The sequence below is a fragment of the Pecten maximus genome, chromosome 11 (genome assembly GCF_902652985.1).
Source record: "Pecten maximus chromosome 11, xPecMax1.1, whole genome shotgun sequence".
Classification (NCBI taxonomy): Eukaryota; Metazoa; Mollusca; class Bivalvia; order Pectinida; family Pectinidae; genus Pecten; species Pecten maximus.
Window position 1 is genome coordinate 16,472,542 of NC_047025.1, and position 21,831 is coordinate 16,494,372.

Below are 21,831 nucleotides of genomic sequence, written 5' to 3' on the forward strand. Positions count from 1 at the left end.
TACGAACAAACTTGAACCAAGGGGATCGTTTTTTTGTATGCTGATAGTTATAGCTTTATAGGGTTGTAAACAAAGGATATATTGCAATTGTGGCTTAGATATCTTTAAAAAATATGAGACACAAGTAACAGGAATTGATTTATGCTGACTGGAAGAGTCAATGAAACTGTTTAATATGTTCTGTTATACCTGATATCAATATACAAACACTATTATTTGCTGACTTTATTGAATAATTTCACAACATGTAACGAGTGATAATGAATATTATTTTTAGCTAAAACTTGTGTTGCAAGAATACAAGTATTTAACTTCGCAACAAAAATTCATTAAAAACATGTTTTCAGTTCAATCATAATTGTTCTTTGTTGGAGATGTAAATCCTTGAAAAAAAATCTTGCAAATATCATAAATGAAATTTAGAACCCTTATTTTTTTCCCTTTCTTGAATGACAGAAATACTGATTCATGCTATTTGATATTTGTATATAGAGGGCACTGGATGGGAGATGGTGACATTATAGGTTTATATTATTAGTCGCCTACTGGTGAAACTTGGGGGGACTATAGGTGTTTGTCCATCCATCTGTCCTTTCATCCATCTGTTTATCTGTCTTCAGTTTTTTGCGCTTTTCTCAGCCATGCTTCAAGGTATGTTGGTGAGAAATGGTATGTAATTTCAGTATGAATAAGCAGTAGCTACAGCTGAGTAGCTACAGCTCAAGTTCGATTTTCAGGGTTTCTTGGTCCAGGGTTAAGATCACTGTTACCTTAATGGGGGCCGGTAAGGGACATATGCAATTATTCATCAAATTACTTCTACATTTAATGTATTTTGTTGGTCTATTATACATTTCAGACATGGAGGTTCCACAGCAAAGATGTTCCCTTACAAGGAAGGCACCAAAATTGTCACGACTTCAAAAGCCGCAACCACGAAAACAACCAGGGATGACAAACATCTCCAATCTTCAGAATGTTATCAATAAAAATTGTAGCAACCTGCAGAATTCCTTGATGACCTCTGATTCTGAAAACATTCTGTCTAAGGATAATTTCTGTAATGACCTACCCAGGAATGAAAGGTGCACTGACTTGTCAAATGATACACTGTGTTGTGAAGATGATGTTGTGATAACGGGTATTAGTCACATTCCAATTAGCTATAGTAAAGTGTTGTTGGAGGAAGCAACCTCCAATTTGATTTCTTCCTTAAATGACATCAGCCACAATCATCAATCTAGTAACATAAACTGTGAGAAAGACCGGATGGATGTCAACTCAAATAGCATAGTGACTTCAACTCCTGATGAAGTGAAAAGAAATTTAGGTAAGTGACCTGTACTGTGGACAGGGATATCACAACCTGGGAATTTAACCTAATTTGACTGGAAGCATCCCTAGGTGGTGGGGATTCAAAAAGCTATAAATATAAATAGTGTAAAATAGGCCCTCGGGCCTGGGGTCTTTCCCCATCCCAAGAGACTTAGTTTCTTGGTGATATTTTTGAAGCTGTTGAGATCCCCACCCTGTAACTATATATAGTATTGCTGGGCATCAAAAGATAAGCATGTTCATGTTGTAAAATTAGGCCCTGGGTCTTCCTCACCCCTAGGGACTTAAATCCTTTATATGGCATTGTTGGGCAAAATAAGCCTTGAGGTCTTTCTCCACCCCTAGGGACTTATTGAATGTTTCTTGGTTATATTTTTGAAACCATTGAGATCCCCACCTCATAACCATATATATAGCATATTGCTGGGCATCAGAAGATCAACACAATCTTGTTGTAAAAAATGGTCCTTGGGTCTTTCCACACCCTTATGGACTTAGTTTCTTTGTTAGAGATCTTTGAAAAGGCCTAGGCCTTCTGGCCCTGTTATTAACAGCGCTGTAATCTTCAGACTGTCATCAGAACTTCCACGTCTTTATTTTGTCCTTTTATACAAGCAAAACCAAGAAAAATTTCCATACATAACAGTGTCTGAAAGTAACTCTGAATTCTCCATAGACAATAGGTCTACAGAAAACTGAAATTCCATAGCCCAAGTAATTTTTCCATAGACCCATTTTTTACAACATGCTTTTTAGTAGCAGAGTGATAGTCGTTAAACTTATTGTGAAATAAGTGCAATGTCGTTAATGAAATAAAAAAATGAGAATCAATTGTAATTGTTAATAAGATTTTTATTTGCGATTGTTAATCAGTTCTTTTTTAAATTTTATTTCTTTGACCGTTTCGTGCTCAAGCTCAACCGCAGCCGCTTCCTTTAACACTTTGGTGAATGTGTCACCCATATTATCAAAGCCTGGCTCAAAATCCCCCTCAACATCTGAATCAACATCCTCTGAATCGGACTCCATCTGATGATCTATTTCAGCTTCTGCTTGTCCATCTCCTTCTATCACAGCTTCACCCTCTATTTCCTTTGAAGTTGATGCTGCCTTTAGTGCAGACCTCTCAAATTCTGGTCTCCTCATCCCTCCAGATGGTGTTTTCATCTGTTTAATGCAAACTTGCAGTGTTGGTTAAAATAATATTAATTAGTTAATAATAAGCCTTCTGAAGTTATCTTGAGAGGCTGATATGAACTAGTATGCTATAATGCACTATGCATAATTAATGTTATTGTTTTAAAGGACTTTGAAACACTTTCAATTGAAGTGACTTTAAACTAAAAGGTATTAAACTAACCAAAAACCTGTTAATGGCATCTTCTGGGTCAAATTGTTCAACAGAAGAAGTGAGCGACTTTACGATCATTACGTCAGTCATTGCCTCAATGGTAAGTCTGCACCTTTTGTCTAACAGATAAATGATAGGATAAATAATACATGAATCACAGAGTATGTAGACATTTCTCAAATTCTGACAAGAAACTCCAAATCATGGTTTAATATTCATTCATCAGATAATAATCAAATTAAAGCATAAAATATCTACAAGAAATAATCAAGTTCAAAATCAAATCACAACAGTACCTACATTTCATCACGTTGTCCTCGACCTCGTAACATAACCAGTCTCTTCCAACAGAACAAGCCAGTGGCATTGAAAAGTCCTTTCTCTGGTGTTGTCGTCATATGCCTTTCGTTTAGCATGTAACTGTGTCGCCGAGGAATAAGCAGAGGAATGTTTTCGCTTCGTATTTGGTTTAGCACCTTCATAATACTTTAACATGTGCGCCATGTTGTTTTGAATAACTGCGTCATGCAAACGCTTGCATCGTTCGGTGTCAAATCACTCAGACGCTTGAAGCAAATACACCCTGCTGACGCGCTTTTCTCGGAAGATTTACTTTTATTTTGAGCTCATTTATTACTGGATCATTAGTCAAAAGACAAGGAAAGATTTTGTTATGTGTCATGAGGAAAATTTAATATCAAGACTGAAAAATTGCATAGCCAATCGGTCCAACACAATGAATTTTTACATAGACCGATCAGATTTTCTGTGGCCTCGGGCCATCGGACCACCTTTACTTTCGAACACTGCATAAGTTTGTCAATGCATATATGTTGAATTTTTCGCCAGCTGGAGCTAGCAAATTTAGGTAGGTAGCTTATAGGTATATTTTATATGATGATGGAATGTGATACAACAGAATTAAACTTACTGTGTCTCTTGACCAAAATTTGACTCCCACTGCAGTACTTCTGTATTTCATTGAAGTGTATGTACATTTGAAATGACAGGCTGCAGCTGTCATACCAACGTTGATTACTCTTGACTTTTCATTCTGCCTCTGACCTAATCAATGAGACTTTTGCCATTAAGTCAAATTTGATAATAGAGTTGGATGTGTTGCAAACCACAGTCTAGGCACTTATCATTTTGCCTTTTTTGTGCGAACATGTCAGAAGTGCTTACAAAAGGCAATTAAAGTTTGACTTATATTTCGACTTCCAGCCATATACATATAAACAGTGTATACAGCGTTAGTGATATTGACCTGTATCTGTGAAAATGTTTTACAGGATGATTCAGGATCAGCTGTTAGATAGATCGCCAATACGCAACACAAACACTTATAAAATTAGTGCTTGAAACTTTCTTAATTCATATGTAAAGTTGATGCATATGTACAGAAATCTTTTGTAATATTAATGAAAATTTCAATTTAAATTTCAGATGAAGCTATGTCACAGGTTGTGAAGAAAAGGGCCCCTCGAGGAAACAAACTAACAAGGCCTCCACCCTTGAGAGTCAAATCATTAATACCACCAAACTATGAAGGTATAGATGGGATATAATGTATATGTTGGGCTACATACATTTCTACCACAATACCCTGTGTTATTCAACTCCCAGACCATCAGTTAATCATTACAGCTGTTGATTAACAATCTGTTTATACCACACGTGGTATAAACTCTGTACGCATTTTGATTGGCTAACACGGTGAACTTTGACCCAAGCTGCAATTGTTATTGACGTCATCAATAATCTAATGACGTCACATCACCGGGTCCCGGACGTCACCGGTACACTTTATTTGCATATGCGAAATTATACTTGGCCACGTTTCCCTTTGATTCAAGCCGATATGATTGTGGTAGAAACAGGTCACACGACTCGAAATTGTTGGATATGGAATTTATTTCACACTTGTAAGTTATTTTTTAAAAGTTGCAAAAAACACTCGCTAAAGCTAGTGTCTTTTGTAACTTTTAAAAAATAACTTACTCGTGTGAAATAAATTCCATATCCAACAACCACTCGTTGTGTAACCTCTATGTATTACACATGGTGATATATGATAATTGTAATGTCCTGATCTGGACCTCTAATGGAGCTTACAATCCAGTGATATTATCTTGTATTCATGTTGGACTCTTGGCTTCTGTTTAAGAAGCTTTGTTTTTGGATAAGAAAGTGAGTTTGGACTTTGTTAAGTATTGTTGATTAATCATGGACTTGCATCGTAATTTTTTATGAATCAGGTGAGAGCGTTTGTTTAAAAGTTGTTTGTATATATGAGGATGAATTTAGTGTGTGTAGTTCATAAATCTGAATGAAAGGTTCGACTTTGTAAAGAACTGTTTATTATGAATAAAAATATTGGGAGTTTGAATATTTTATCAATAAAATCTTGGAAAGTTGCAATGTCTTTATATATTAACGTATATGATACAATACATACTTATTATGCTGAATGATACTTCTGTCTTCAGCATAGATAAGTTGTATTACAGTATCTTAGTATTCTACTGTATAATACTGTGTTAACATTTTCAGCACTAGAGATGGAACTGATGAATTATGTTGAACGACTCCTTGATGACAGTCTATCCTTACAATGTACCCTTCAGTTTCGAGATTTCATCAGTAAAAATGGAGCTCAGATCGATGATAAAAACAAAGGTACAGCACATATATATGATGCCAATGTTTAATTCTGAAGGAATTCCTTAAATATTGATGTTTGTTGTAAGATTACTTTAGATTCTTCTTTGTTCAGTTGATAATGAAAATAGTTCCCCAACATGTTTCTTCTATCATGTAATGTCATTGAAGTGTAATCATACTCAAACTGAAGTACATTGTCAAATTTGTGTACCCATGTTATTATCCCCTCGCGACGAAAGTCGGGGAGGGGATATAGCGCTCCGTTTGTACGTACGTACGTATGTTCACTTTTTGTCAGCGCTCTTGCGACTTCATTTTTGAAGGGATTCTGACCAAACTTCATATATGGGTCCAGCATGGGAATACCTCGAACGAGTTCGTGTTACAGGGTGCAGACGAATGTCGGGGAGGGGATATAGCGTTCCGTTCGTACGTACGTACATACGTACGTATGTTAACTTTTTGTCAGCGCTCTTGCGACTTCATTTTTGAACGGATTCTGACCAAACTTCATATATGGGTCCAGCATGGGAATACCTCGAACGAGTTCGTGTTTCAGGGTGCAAAGGTCAAGGTCACTGTTACTATTTATAGAAAATCTTTGTCAGCACTCTTGCAACTTCATTTCTGAACGGATCCTGACCAAACTTCATATATGGGTCCAGCATGGGAATACCTCGAACGAGTTCGTGTTACAGGGTGCCAAGGTCCAGGTCAAGGTCACCGTTACTATTTATCGAAAATCTTTGTCAGCACTCTTGCAACTTCATTTCTGAACGGATCCTGACCAAACTTTATGTATGGGTCCAGCATGGGAATACCTCGAACGAGTTCGTGTTTCAGGGTGCCAAGGTCAAGGTCACCGTTACTATTTATAGAAAATCTTTGTCAGCGCTCTTGCAACTTCATTTTTGAACGGATCCTGACCAAACTTCATATATGGGTCCAGCATGGGAATACCTCGAACGAGTTCGTGTTTCAGGGTGCCAAGGTCAAGGTTAAGGTCATGTCTATTGCAGTTCAGTGCAAATGACAACTGATGTTATTTCAATGTCCTGCAATAACCCCACCCCCCCCATTTTGCGTTAGAGTTCATGTGTTAGCACGCGAGGGGATTTGTATCGTTTGCGATGCCTTGTTAGCTGTAGAAACTGTAATTAATACAACCATAATAAAGTGTAATCATTCAAGCATGAAAACTAGATTTCCCTACATCATGACATTTAAACCATTTGGAAAATACCCACCATTATATTGCTATGACTATATATATAGCTACTAAACCATTTGATGATGTCCCACTGTTGTATATCTGACAACTGATCATTCCATGACGTCTCACTACTATATTGCTATGACAATTGAACCATTTAATGATGTCCCAATATTATATTGCTAAGACAACTGAACCATTAAATGACATCCCACTGTTGTATTGCTATGACAACTGAACCATTCATTGATGTCCCACTGTTATATTGCTATGACAACTGAACAATTCATTGATGTCCCACTGTTGTATTGCTATGACAACTGAACCATTCATTGACGTCCCACTGTTATATTGCTATGACAACTGAACCATTTGACATCCTACTGTTGTATTGCTATGACAACTGAACCATTCAATGTCGTCCCACTGTTATATTGCTATGACAACGGACCCATTCATTGACATCCCACTGTTTCATTTCTAAGATGATTGAATCATTCAATGACCTTTATATCTCATCCTCAAATGCTATCTGTTCAGGGCTGATGGACAATTGCTTTGATTGCATCCAAGAGGCCATCACACGGAACACCCTGGATAGTGTAGTAGAAATCAACCTCAAAGACATCTTGCTTCTTCGCAGACAGAACTGGCAATACCCACACATGCAGGAAAAGGTACAGATGTGTTTTATCCTTCTAGAGGATATCAATGACATGATGCATGTGAAACTTGTCCTGCATGTATGGATTATTACAAGATATTAAAGGTCAACCGTGTCCTTGTTAATCTTAACTCCCTGAAAGTATGTAATAATGTATTTATCTGGCATTAAGTCATTGCCTGGTAATAAACCCACTATTGTCTATTGCAGTTTAGTAAAAATAAATACTAACAAATGCTGTTTAATTGTCCTGCAATAGGCTCTTCTCACTTTGTGTCCATGTTTATATGTTGGCCCCTTGTCAAGATAAAAACAGTAATACTAATCAATCAAATATAATAATAAGGAAATATTTTAATCCAGTGTTGCTTATTAATTCGCAATCAAACATCTAAAACATCTTTTAATATATCAATTATCTTGTAAACATCTATTAAAACATCTAGTTATACATTAAAAGGAATTAGTATCTGGTAAAGTGTTGACCTACAAGACACAGTTAACATAAAAATATATCATACTGGTAAAAAATACATCTGCTTTCATTTGTAGTCAACATAATGAGAAGTTAACAGCTATCTCAGAATAAATACCAATTTGTCTTCATTCTTCAGGTGTAAACAACTATCTCAGAATTAATACCAACTTATCTTCACTCTTCAGGTGTAAACAACTATCTCAGAATTAATACCAATTTATCTTCGCTCTTCAGGTGTAAACAACTATCAGAATTAATACCAATTTATCTTCACTCTTCAGGTGTAAACAACTATCTCAGAATTAATACCAATTTATCTTCACTCCTCAGGTGTAGACAACTATCTCAGAATTAATGCCAATTTATCTTCGCTCTTCAGGTGAAAACAACTATCTCAGAATTAATACCAATTTATCTTCACTCTTCAGGTGTAAACAACTATCTCAGAATTAATAACAATTTATCTTCACTCTTCAGGTGTAAACAACTATCTCAGAATTAATACCAATTTATCTTCACTCTTCAGGTGTAAACAACTATCTCAGAATTAATACCAATTTATCTTCACTCTTCAGGTGTAAACAACTATCTCAGAATTAATACCAATTTATCTTCGCTCTTCAGGTGTAAACAACTATCTCAGAATTAATACCAATTTATCTTCACTCTTCAGGTGTAAACAACTATCTCAGAATTAATACCAATTTGTCTTCACTCTTCAAGTGTAAACAACTATCTCAGAATAAATACCAATTTATCTTCACTGTTCAGGTGTAATAAGTCTATAAACTAGTTATCATACATAAAAATCATACATTAAAGTACAAATGTAGGTTATACCTTAAATTTGAATAAAGTTTGCAAACAATTAAGTGTTTCTCAAACAAGTTTCATGTGATGTTATAGTAAGTTCAGTAAGTTTGTACTTTAGTTTTCTTACATCTAAAAATGACCGTTTCTAAAAGACCATTGATAATTGGTGTTTACAAGTTTGTTTAGAGTAGCTTTCACCTTTAACCAATAATGTATCACTTGATTGTGTTGTTTAGTGTCTTAATGAATTGATTTTTTGTGATTATTTGTGTGAAGACAAGAAACCTGTTTGATGCATGTTATAAATGTTGCGACTCACTCTGAACATTAAACAAAGCCTGAAGAGTGATTAACCTAGGGGGTGAATGATATATCACACCCGAGGGGATGAAAGAAATATCACGCCCTAGGGATTAAAGTGATCACACCTTAGGGGATTAAAGATATTTCACACCCTAGGGGATTAAAGAGATATCACACACTAGGGGATTAAAGAAATATCACACCCTAGAGATGAAAGAGATATCACACCCTAGGGGATTAAAGTGATAACACCTTAGGGGATTAAAGATATATCACACCCTAGGGGATTAAGGAGATATCACACCCTAGGGATGAAAGAGATATCACACCCTAGGGGATTAAAGTGATAACACCTTAGGGGATTAAAGATATATCACACCCAAGGGGATTAAGGAGATATCACACCCTAGGGATGAAAGAGATATCACACCCTAGGGGATTAAAGTGATAACACCTTAGGGGATTAAAGATATATCACACCCTAGGGGATTAAAGAGATATCACACCCTAGGGGATTAAGGAGATATCACACCCTAGGGATGAAAGAGATATCACACCCAAGGGGGTGAAAGAGATATCACACCCTAGAGGATTAAATTATATCACACCCAAGGGGATTAAAGAGATATCACACCCGAGGGGATTAAGGAGATATCACACCCTAGGGGATTAAAGAGATATCACACCCGAGGGGATTAAGGAGATATCACACCATAGGGATGAAAGAGATATCACACCCAAGGGGGTGAAAGAGATATCACACCCTAGGGAATTAAAGAGATATCACACCCTAGGGAATTAAAGCAGGGCAAGAAAAATATTTTTTAAAGCAAGGGGACGAGTGCCAAATGAGAACCACTCATCCCTGAACTAGAATCACTCAAAAACCTGTGTAAATATGGTTTCAATGTGTTAGTCATATACTTCTTGTAATTATAAAATTTGAACTGCAGTTTTGTGAACCTTTTATAAAAAATGAGTGTCGTTCACTTCGCCAAAGTGACATAGGCCTAACAGGAAGTAACAAGTCGGTTCTAAGCAGTGAAACCTTTTTCCGGACTTTATTTTAAATAAAGTTTATTTAATCATGTATTTGCATGTGATACTTTTTATATCGGGTTTTGGAATACAAAAAACTGAGATATAAAAATGTATAGAAGTGTTCAATTAATGTCAATCTCAGTGCCTTTTAAAATCTTCATGATGGAGATATGATACCGGGTACAGATTCATTTCTGTCATTAACCTGTATTAGTTTCGCCCTCTTTGATCACATAAACGCATCAGTATCACGTAGACGCTTCTGCGGAGCAATCACCGAGAAAGGACTAACTGCTCGATGAAACTTACTTTAAGTATGATTTAATCCTAAAGACAATATTTATGAACGTGCTTTATTTTGTATGTTCTTTTACAATTTACTCGTCACCAGGGACGAGTGCACGACAACATTCACTCGTCCACAGCAAAATTTAACTTGTCCAGGACGAGTGCTTTTTTCGCACCCTGAATTAAAGAGATAACACACCTTAGGAGATTAAAGAGATATCACACCCTAGGAGTCATAGAGATAACACACACTAGAGGGTGACAGATATCACACCCTAGAGGGTGACATAACACACATTAGAGGGTGACAGATAACACACACTAGAGGGTGACAGATATCACACCCTATGAGTTATAGAGATATCACACACTAGAGGGTGACAGATATCACACCCAAGGGGATTAAAGAGATATCACACCCTAGAGGTGACAGATATTACACCCTAGAGGTGACAGAGATATCACACCCTAGGGGATTAAAGAGATATCACACCCTAGAGGATTTAGAGAGATATCATACATTAGGGGGTGACATAGATATCCCACCCTAGGGGATGGAAGAGATATCACACCCTAGAGGTGACAGAGATATCACACCCTAGGCAATTAAAGAGATATCACACCCTAGAGGTGGCAGATAGTTCACACCCTAGAGGTGACAGAGATATCACACCCTAGAGGTATGTGAGATATCACACCCTAGAGGTGACATGGGAGATATCACACCCTAGAGGTGACAGATATTACACCCTAGAGGTGACAGAGATATCACACCATAGGGGATTAAAGAGATACCACACCATAGAGGATTTAGAGAGATATCATACATTAGGGGGTGACATAGATATCCCACCCTAGGGGATGGAAGAGATATCACACCCTAGAGGTGACAGAGATATCACACCCTAGAGGTGACAGAGATATCACACCCTAAAGGTGACAGATATCACACCCTAGAGGTGACAGAGATATCACACCATAGGGGATTAAAGAGATATTACACCCTAGAGGTGACGGAAATATCGCACCCTAGGGGATGACAGAGATATCACACCCTAGAGGTGACAGAGATATCACACCCTAGGGGATGACAGATATATCACACCCTAGGGGAAGACAGAGATATCACACCCAAGGGGATTAAAAAGATATCACACCCTAGAGGATTTAGAGAGATATGGTACATTAGGGGGTGACAGAGATATCCCACCCTAGAGGTGACAGAGATATCCCACCCTAGAGGTGACAGAGATATCCAACCCTAGAGGTGACAGAGATATCCCACCCTAGAGGTGACAGAGATATCCCACCCTAGGGGATGGAAGATATATCACACCCCAGATGTGACAGAGATATCACACCCTAGAGGGTGACAGAGATATCACACCCTAGAGGGTGACAGAGATATCACACCCTAGAGGGTGACAGAGATATCATACCCTAGGGGGTGACATGTGAGATATCACACCCTAGAGGTGACAGAGATATCACACACTAGAGGGTGACAGATATCACGCCCTAGGGGATGGAAGAGATATCACACCTTAGAGGATTTAGAGAGATATCATACATTAGGGGGTGACATAGATATCCCACCCTAGGGGATGGAAGAGATATCACACCCTAGAGATGACAGAGATATCACACCCTAGGGGATGACAGAGATATCACACCCTAGGGGATTAAAGAGATATCACACCCTAGGGGATTAAAGAGATATCACACCCTAGAGGATTTAGAGAGATTTCATACATTAGGGGTTGACAGAGATATCCCACCCTAGGCAATTAAAGAGATATCACACCCTAGAGGTGACAGATATTTCACACCCTAGGGGATTAAAGAGATATCACACCCTAGATGACAGATATCACACCCTAGGGGATGACAGAGATATCACACCATAGGGGATTAAAGAGATATCACACCATAGGGGATTAAAGAGATATTACACCATAGGGATGACAGAGATATCACAACCTAGGAGTGACAGATATTACACCATAGGAGTGATAGAGATATCACACCCTAGAGGGTGAGAAATCTTGGAAGAAGTAAAATGAGAGACAAATCTTTGAAAGATAAAACCTTTTCCATCTTTGTAGAGAGATGACTGATGAGGAAATAAAAAGGACAATTAGGACAAGAAGGGAAAATGTTTTGTGAAGACCAAAGATAATGTATAATCAACTGGGATTAGACCAAGCATACATTGTGTCATTGATTTTTAGTTCCTTGTGACTCCTACAGACCTACTACATATCAATTATCAGAAAATATTCTGTTTTCAGTTAAAAAAGGTCAAAGTTGAACTGTTTACAGTGAATCAGGTTAAATTGTACAATGCTTAGACATGGACATTGGTATTTTACAGAATTATCACATGGTGTTGTTGGTATTTGTAGATCTCGGATGTCACGTGGAAGGAGATATATATGAATCTGAATGGGTCAGGCGATGCTTTAAAATATTGTGAAGATACTGAAAGCAGTCAAGTCCCAGCCAAAACATGTACACATCTCATACAGACGCAACAAGTAAGTTTTACTCGAGATGAAATGGCTATCTCATTATGCCATCACTCCATAACACCTGATCAACTTTTGTACAGTTAAACCCTGCTGACTTGACAATATCAATGGTTTGAGGAATACGAGATATTTGAGTTATCATAGATTATTCCTAGATTTCAAAGTACTGATCTTAAGTTTATGGAAAAGCGTATGCAATGTAAAATTACACTGTTTACCTAAAGTTAACAGTAAGCCGCATCTAGTTGTGATTCATAATGATTTTGAAAATGTATTGAAAATGAAAAATGAAACATTTGATTATTTTGATAAGATATAGACTGTAGTGATTTGGTTCAAGAAACTGCAAGCCTACCTAAATATCCACCATAATAGATACATCTGTTCATGTTTAATTCAAATGTACAGCATTACAAAAACATGTTTAAATGTTTTCTGACATACTGTAAAAAAGAAATTTAAGTAATTATTGTTGTAAGATATCACAATAAGTTCTTTAATCAGTCCCTTCAAACTCACGAAGAAAATATAATGATACACATTCATGTAGAGCAAATTTCTCTGTTAATAGTTTGTCTAATATTGACATTCAGTTATTATCTTGGTTATACACAGAAAGATAACTTCCATTTTTACAGTCATTGTTATTTGTTATCATATCAGCATACAATACAGACTTATTAGAAAGTTAGACATAAAACTATAGTTATATTAGCACTTTAATTAAAACTTTCAACTAGACTTCAAAGTTCTGTAATCATGCGACCATTATATTAATCCAGTAATTATCTGCTGTCTTGACCCGACACTTGTATAAACCTTCTAAATCAACAGCAATACCCCAAGATCTGGTCCAACCATGTACTTTGAATATAAAGGGAAGAGGATAAATTTAGAAGAATGAAGGGTATTTGGCGAATTGCTGTCCGACTTATCCGAGGTTGATTTAGGGCCACATTGACTTATATTTTGTACTTGGGACAACATTGCTTACATACAATTCGTACCTAAATTTCTATAATGGTAATTCATATAAGTGAAGGGGAGGCATATGTGTTGCATGTAACAATTTAACAAATACCTGTTTAGATTGAGATTAAGTGTTGGTTCCACACTGTTGATAGATTATAATAATTCTGTTTTATTTTAAAGAGTACTGACTCTGGGTTTGGTGAGGATGAGATTTTGTGGGAATGTGAAGAGGAGTTTCGGAAAGACTTGCAAGAAATTAACGGGTAAGTAATCTCTTAATGTAGGATAAATCTGTCTTCAAGGCAAATGTTTACCACTGACTGATTTCTCTTAATCATAAACTGTCACATTGCTTCTTCTATCCACAACGGAGGTATCTTTTATATGCATGTTATCTCTTAATGTAGTAGAACTAGGAGATCTCTTAATGTAGTAGAACTAGGAGATCTCTTAATGTAGTAGAACCAGGAGATCTCTTAATGTAGTAGAACCAGGAGATCTCTTAATGTAGTAGAACCAGGAGATCTCTTAATGTAGTAGAACCAGGAGATCTCTTAATGTAGTAGAACTAGGAGATCTCTTAATGTAGTAGAACTAGGAGATCTCTTAATGTAGTAGAACTAGGAGATCTCTTAATGGAGTAGAACTAGGAGATCTCTTAATGTAGTAGAACCAGGAGATCTCTTAATGTAGTAGAACCAGGAGATCTCTTAATGTAGTAGAACTAGGAGATCTCTTAATGTAGTAGAACCAGGAGATCTCTTAATGTAGTAGAACTAGGAGATCTCTTAATGTAGTAGAACCAGGAGATCTCTTAATGTAGCAGCGGATATCTCTTAATGTAGTAGAACTTGGATATCTCTTAATGTAGTAGAACTAGGAGATCTCTTAATGCAGTAGAACTAGGAGAAAATTAAAGAATATCAGGAAGAGATTGTTAAGTTGTAGGTAGAGTCCTATTGCATGTTTTGATTTGTATTTTGTTTACAGATATTGAAATGATTTCTTGATACAAATTTGGTTTGAATTTAAACAAATTGCTCTGATAAAAATAGCATTCTCTTGAGAAGAAAAACTTATTTTTTTATTTTAGTTTCTCCAAAGCAAGATTGGAGGATATCCCTGAGGCAGAATGCCCAGACAAAGGTAATTATTCAAGCTCTGTAAAATCAAATTTTGATATTCCAAGAGACAATTTAGGGCCAGACAAAGTTGTTTTCAGAGCTAGTGGCTTTCTCTCACTATGAACTCTTGATAACCATTGAAGGGATAGGAGCCTTGGAACTGTGTCATGTGATCTTGACTTGTCAACCTATCATGAGTATCATGTGATTACCATGTCCATCAGTGTTGGTTACCCTGTCCATCCATCTCCTTGGTAATTGTATTAATCAAGTCAAGAGTAACATTTGCAATACATTCAGACATAGATTAACGGCAGGACTTTTTTTAATAATGGTAATCTTCAGACATAATAAGAACGTCGGTGCAGCAAATACATTCAATATAAGTTACTCTCCTTAATCAAGAAATCTATACATTAATCTGTTATGTGCTCATCATACATATATATTTCATAGACAACATTGTAGATATCATTTTCAATAAGGTCTATTTTACTTGCAATATATATATATATTACAAAAATTAAATTTTACTAAATGATTGCAGAGTTGCTAGCTGGAATCCAGATTATTGGGAAGGATCAAAGCCTTGTGGAGGTAAGGAGTGTATCTAGATGTGAATACATGTACATGTAGTGTTATAAAACTGGAACTTCTGAATCATTGAATAGTATATTGTGATTTGGGATTGAAATGATTTGCATTTGTGTAGCCAGTCCCAAGCAAAAAATGGACACCTCTCTATCCTTCAACAACATTTAGTAAATACATAATTTATAGAGAATCACTGGTGAGGATCTGATCATTTTTGAGAAAAAACATTTTATACTGGTACGGGAGTTGGGAGATCCAATGTCCGTGTTAAAAGTTCGGTATGGTTCTGTGTTTCCCAGCTGACGGATTCCACAAGGAATACATAAAGACTAATCGTGAAGGGATAAGGTCCTTGCGCGAGAAACCCCAAATCATAAACATGGTGTTGATACACCTATCGAGGTTCCAGAGGTACCTTATCCCCTCACGATTAGTCCTAACCGATACCGTCGCACGATCTATGAACTTACGAGGACAGTTCCGCTCGTTACATCTTGGATACTACGTACATAATCATGAAGGAGCTATATGACAAGCCATTTTATTCACTGCATGGATTGTATGTTTTTAATCGAATATTAAGCTATAATGTGATTCATCCTGTCTATCTTACCTGAAACAGGCCGGTTAACATACATCATACCAGGAACCTACCGTATACATGCCTAATTCTTCAGAGAGATATTACCAAAAAACTCCATTTCGTATGCTACTGATTTTATTGTACATGTACCTACTTATACAAATAGGATGTTTAATTCTAACGATAGCCATTATAATCTATGGAGTCTATAAAACTATACAATTGTATTAGTATTTATACATGCGAGATCAGAATTTATTTTCCTTATATTATAGCATAGTACAGTTAGTGTAGACTATTATGTAACACATATGAAACATCTTTATATAATTTTCCCGCTACCAGCTCTCACTGTTATTGATGAGGTAATTTTATTATGTACTAGGCATTACATCACTCATAACAACTTGTTGTTATATTGTTACTAGGCAAAGCACCGCATTTGATACCTTATACCCGAATGTTTGTATTTTAATTTGTTCTGATGACGACACGCCTAAGTGTCGAAACTAGTCAACTACTTGATTATAGCTGATCCACCCAGCACGACGTTGTTATGGTCATCTTTACCCTTATTTTATACTGGTATTGTGAGGTTATTATACTGGTATTTGTGAGGTTATTATACTGGTATTTGTGAGGTTTTTATACTGGTATTTGTGAGGTTTTTATACTGGTATTTGTGAGGTTTTTATACTGGTATTTGTGAGGTTTTTATACTGGTATTTGTGAGGTTTTTATACTGGTATTTGTGAGGTTTTTATACTGGTATTTGTGAGGTTATGAACAAGGACCAGTCTGTCCTATGTATCCAGATACATTATCAATAGTGATTAATGTATTCGATTCTAGAGGTAATTGTAAAATATAAAGCTAACTATAGTATTTATGAAAACTTTTATGTTGACATTTAATTCAGCAACCTTATCTCATTAAAAAGATCTCTCAATTGTTTCTTCAATAGGAGGCAGAACAGATTTTGCGGACACATTTCAATAGAAGGAAATCTGTTTCACCACCTGCTCCTACAGAAAAACCAGATATCCCTGCATCTCCAGCAGATTATATGCCACCCCAACCACCAAAGGGAGACAACTGCAAACTCCCAGATCACTGGTACCTACCGCCACCTCCTCCAGCACCTCCGTCCATGACCCCGGCTCCTCAAGAAAAATCAAGTGTCCCTACATCACCAGTAGATTATATGCCACCCCAACCACCAAAGGGAGACAACTATAAACTCCCAGACCACTGGTACCTTCTGCCTCCACCACCACCGCCTGTACAGGAGCCAGACTGTCATCCTGTCAGGCTTAATAGACAACTGTCAGAAGTCAAACAGGTACAGGTTTCTAGATGTCATCTGCCTGAAAATTACCAAATGTTCTAAAATTATCTCATATTGCCCATGTCATTCCGTTAAAGCTATAGAGAGTACTGTGAATTCAGATTTAAAATTGGAATATTTTCGAAAATCTTCTGTGTTATTACAGCTGAGTGTAGGACAAAAGCCCCCCGGACATTAGCCCCCCCCCGGACATTAGCCCCTAGGACAAAAGCCCCTCCGGACGAAAGCCCCCCCGGACATTAGCCCCCCCCCGGACAGAAGCCCCTTCTTTAGAAATTTAGCTGGTATACTTTATATAAATCTGTACTTTTGAAAAACAGAAATTATATATATATATATTGTTGTTTTTATCTCTGAAATTTGGAGAATAATTCTGTGGAAAATGAAGGTCCTTGGTTCAATGTCAGTGTAGCATTATATGTCTGTGGTTAAACATCATAATTTATTTTTTCAAACTTTATATTATTAAGTAAGCTAAAAATTTCAGGAAACTCTCCATGATGAACATATTGTTACTGATTACACATAATTTTTGACTTCCTAATTAATATACTGCAAATATTGATAATCAAAGAAATGCCTACAAAAGCAATAAACATTTGATCCCTATTTGCAGTGTCTCAAATTATAATATAATAAGTACCTAACCAAACATGTTGCTCTGCGTTGTAATAAGAAAAGTTTAATTTTAGGAATGATTAAAATCAAAGAAACAATGAAGCCATTAATGATATATTTCTTTCCAGGAGAACACAACATCAATAAAAACCTACCAAACAACTGTGTAACAGCTTATTATTTATGTAACAGTTCAAGTAGTTGTTGTTGTAGCAATTAAAAATCATTAAAAAAATAAATATCATTTTTTTTTATGAAGGGGCTTTTGTCCACTTTTTGATTAGTGTGAAGGGGCTTTTGTCCGGAGGGGCTTTTGTCCTAGGGGCTAATGTCCGGGGGGGCTTTTGTCCGTACCATTCATCAGCAAGGCCCCAAAATAAAAGTTTGTAGTCCATACAGACAGAGGTCAGAAGACATTTTGAATGTCACATGAATATGTCATTGATTAATAGGTCAGACTGGACGTATTGGTTTACTCTTCATATGTCAAATCATATAAAATGATAAAAAAAAAACCTGAAATATGTGTAAGTGTAAGATGATGATAAAATTTCACTGAGATTCATGCTGAATGGTGTTTCTGTTGTAGAGGTACGAAGGTATGGTCATCAGACAGCCTATAGGGGCAGGCATCAGTCCGGACGTATTACAGGAAATAGAGAAATCAATGCCAGATGGCATATTTACAGCGAGGGGCAGGAGAACAATGTTTGGTCGATACCGCTCTGCCATGGGAAATACTTCAGGTAAATAATATTGTTTTATATCAATTTTCTGTTTGAATTTCCATAGAATTCAGATATTTTCATTGTCACATATCTATATCTATACACAGAAAGGGAAATGTAGACAGTTTAAATGATTATTATGAATATTTCCGCAAACCTTTTTTACTCTATTATAGTACATATTCTGTTGTAGCTTATTGTGCTCAAGTGCCAAGGTCAAAGTTACTGTTAATAAAAATTGTGCTATGTGAAGTACAGGGGACATACATGGTCTGGTGTGGTAGTCATGTAGGCAATTAACCAGGAACTAACTGAGATATGGTCTGGTGTGGTAGTCATGTAGGCAATTAACCAGGAACTAACTGAGATATGGTCTGGTGTGGTAGTCATGTAGGCATTGAACCAGGAACTAACTGAGATATGGTCTGGTGTGGTAGTCATGTAGGCAATTAACCAGGAACTAACTGAGATATGGTCTGGTGTGGTAGTCATGTAGGCAATTAACCAGGAACTAACTGAGATATGGTCTGGTGTGGTAGTCATGTAGGCAATTAACCAGGAACTAACTGAGATATGGTCTGGTGTGGTAGTCATGTAGGCAATTAACCAGGAACTAACTGAGATATGGTCTGGTGTGGTAGTCATGTAGGCAATTAACCAGGAACTAACTGAGATATGGTCTGGTGTGGTAGTCATGTAGGCAATTAACCAGGAACTAACTGAGATATGGTCTGGTGTGGTAGTCATGTAGGCAATTAACCAGGAACTAACTGAGATATGGTCTGGTGTGGTAGTCATGTAGGCAATTAACCAGGAACTAACTGAGATATGGTCTGGTGTGGTAGTCATGTAGGCAATTAACCAGGAACTAACTGAGATATGGTCTGGTGTGGTAGTCATGTAGGCAATTAACCAGGAACTAACTGAGATATGGTCTGGTGTGGTAGTCATGTAGGCAATTAACCAGGAACTAACTGAGATATGGTCTGGTGTGGTAGTCATGTAGGCAATTAACCAGGAACTAACTGCGATATGGTCTGGCATACAAGTCTGACATAGCTTCAACAATGATTCCTTTTCATAAAATTATCAGTATTTCATAATAAAAAGTATATGCTCTTATTGCATTTTTGCCAGTGAAATATAGAAATTTATCGACCTAATAAAACTTATATTTTCACTGCAGCGATGAGCAGTGAAAAAATAAGATTTTGCAGTGAAAATATAAGATTTTGCAGTGAAAATATAAGTTTTCCGTTTTTGACCAATGAAAGCGTACCTTTGTATTCACCTCGTTGAAACTTGCCGGTTTTTCCAATCGAACCGCAGATAGAGAAACTGGTTATTTTGCTGTATTTCTGAAATTTTCAGACTAGTTTTTGACAAAATACTCACTTGACGTTAGCTATTCATGCACAGATTCTCTGATAACAGCAGAAAACGCTTAAATTGCGCTGATCAGTCCTTTCAAAATGGCGCCGTCAAGTTGACGTGGAGCAACGTCACAAATAGATGACGTCATTACTGATTCCCGCACTTTTTGACACTATTAATTTTTCTATGTTTTTTATTTTGATTTTAAGTTTATGAAATGCAATAAAAAGAAAATTGAATGGTTTCTCGTTAAATATAACATATATTTCACTCGTATGACAGAATATTTCGATATTTTTCACTCGTGATTCGCACTTGTGAAAATATCAATATTCTGTCATACTCGTGTTATATTAAACGGGAAACCATTCAATATCCTCTATATATTAGCACATGTTCTGATTTTCATCTCCCCTATGTATAAGATATCAGTTTTATTAAACGTTTACAGAGTCCGAGGCTGTGTGTTATCAATACAGCAAGGAACAACTGCTGGCCTATAGTGACAGTATATATGCCAGAGAGCCTCCACCAGAATGGTCATACCTTGAGAAAATCTACCCAGACATTTGTCTGAAAAAGGTTAGGCTTTTAACATTATCTAATTTTCCATAGAAGATACTTAATACTGGTTACTGTTGTAATTGTAGTTCATTCAGCTTCGTAAAAATTCATTCAGTGTACTATACAAAATACATCATGGCATTTATCAGTTAGCACATCATCAGATGTATTTACTATTTTACAACTTATTTATTAATCATTTTTGTGTATAAAAAATGATTTCAATATGTAGTGGATCCCACTAATAATAGCAAATATTATAACATCCCACTAATTATATTTTTTGTACCGAATTTTCTCTAAATGTATTAAGTGAAAATGTTCTGTTTATTATGATATGGTCCAACATGAATTATGGTTATTATAATATTTTTTTCTGTCCTGAAATTTTTTTGTTAGCTGTAGCCCCAGGTAATTTATATACAGAGCAACCCGCTTATTTGCATAGCCCTTTTTCCATGACAAAATATGCAAATAACCGGAGTATTCATATAAGCGGAGTTGGGTTTTGGCCCCTCTTATACACATGTAGATCGTCAGGTCGGTACTCAAAATGGGCGCTATATGATTGTTTGTTATTTGCATTAAAAATATATTTAAAAAAAAAACATTATTTAAAATATAAGAGTAAATACGAAATACATGGGTTGTTATTCTTTGTAAATGTACAAATAAAATATTTGCATTTACTTCGTCGTCGCTGGGTCCGATAGCGGTCATACACGCGTGGGTTGGCATTAGGCCTACGATGTACAATGTCATCGTTTCAATTAAGATTCATTATCGTCTCGAGATGCGTTGTGTTCCTGCTATGAGTATATTAGTTGTTTGATCATAGATGATGAACTGCTGAAGCAATAGACTGTCTTAAATGACCGTGACATGTGTATTGTTGTTTGGGTCTGTTTTGGAAAATGGCGCATACACACAAGAGTTGTCGTTCATTACACATATGCCCCCACAATGCAACGCGCCTAGTAAACAATCATGGCGATCGCAACCTGTGTTCAAGTGCACAGAACACAGGTTTGGATCGATGCTATAATAAATAAACAAATCTCATCAAAAGATGAGGCAAATAAATATTTTATTCAGTAATTCTTCTGCACAATGCTACTGATATGGTTTGGATAATAACTAAATGTCGATATTGATGCGCGCATCGAACATAACCTGTTTTGACGAAGTGGTAACCAATGATTAGATAACGTACATCGCGTCAAATCAATATGCAAGTTCAAACAC

The 21,831-nt window shown here is 36.5% G+C and overlaps 2 protein-coding genes across 4 annotated transcripts in view; one reads left to right on the forward strand and one right to left on the reverse strand.

Annotated features, from left to right (window-relative positions):
* LOC117337438 (arp2/3 complex-activating protein rickA-like) overlaps window positions 1–21,831 on the forward strand; it is a 28,117-nt gene that overhangs the window by 4,342 nt on the left and 1,944 nt on the right. For both annotated transcript variants that reach the window (XM_033898423.1, XM_033898422.1), the window contains exons 2-12: window positions 860–1,330; window positions 4,133–4,237; window positions 5,240–5,365; window positions 7,104–7,240; window positions 12,556–12,687; window positions 13,834–13,916; window positions 14,747–14,799; window positions 15,325–15,374; window positions 16,919–17,296; window positions 18,510–18,666; window positions 20,474–20,604. In XM_033898423.1, coding sequence (XP_033754314.1) covers window positions 862–1,330; window positions 4,133–4,237; window positions 5,240–5,365; window positions 7,104–7,240; window positions 12,556–12,687; window positions 13,834–13,916; window positions 14,747–14,799; window positions 15,325–15,374; window positions 16,919–17,296; window positions 18,510–18,666; window positions 20,474–20,604 — 1,821 coding nt within the window. In that variant the 5' untranslated portion in view covers window positions 860–861. The remainder of the gene's footprint in view (window positions 1–859; window positions 1,331–4,132; window positions 4,238–5,239; window positions 5,366–7,103; window positions 7,241–12,555; window positions 12,688–13,833; window positions 13,917–14,746; window positions 14,800–15,324; window positions 15,375–16,918; window positions 17,297–18,509; window positions 18,667–20,473; window positions 20,605–21,831) is intronic.
* On the reverse strand, window positions 2,167–3,489 carry LOC117337439. 2 transcript variants are annotated; one of them, XM_033898424.1, is made up of 3 exons: window positions 2,987–3,489; window positions 2,696–2,805; window positions 2,167–2,502 (listed from the first exon to the last, which is right to left on the reverse strand). In XM_033898424.1, exons 1-3 carry the CDS (start codon window positions 3,051–3,053, stop codon window positions 2,188–2,190), a joined length of 492 nt encoding a protein of 163 aa, XP_033754315.1. In that variant the 5' UTR covers window positions 3,054–3,489; the 3' UTR covers window positions 2,167–2,187. The 2 variants fall into 2 exon arrangements, with proteins under 2 accessions (XP_033754315.1, XP_033754316.1); XM_033898425.1 differs by having other exon boundaries at window positions 2,983–3,489.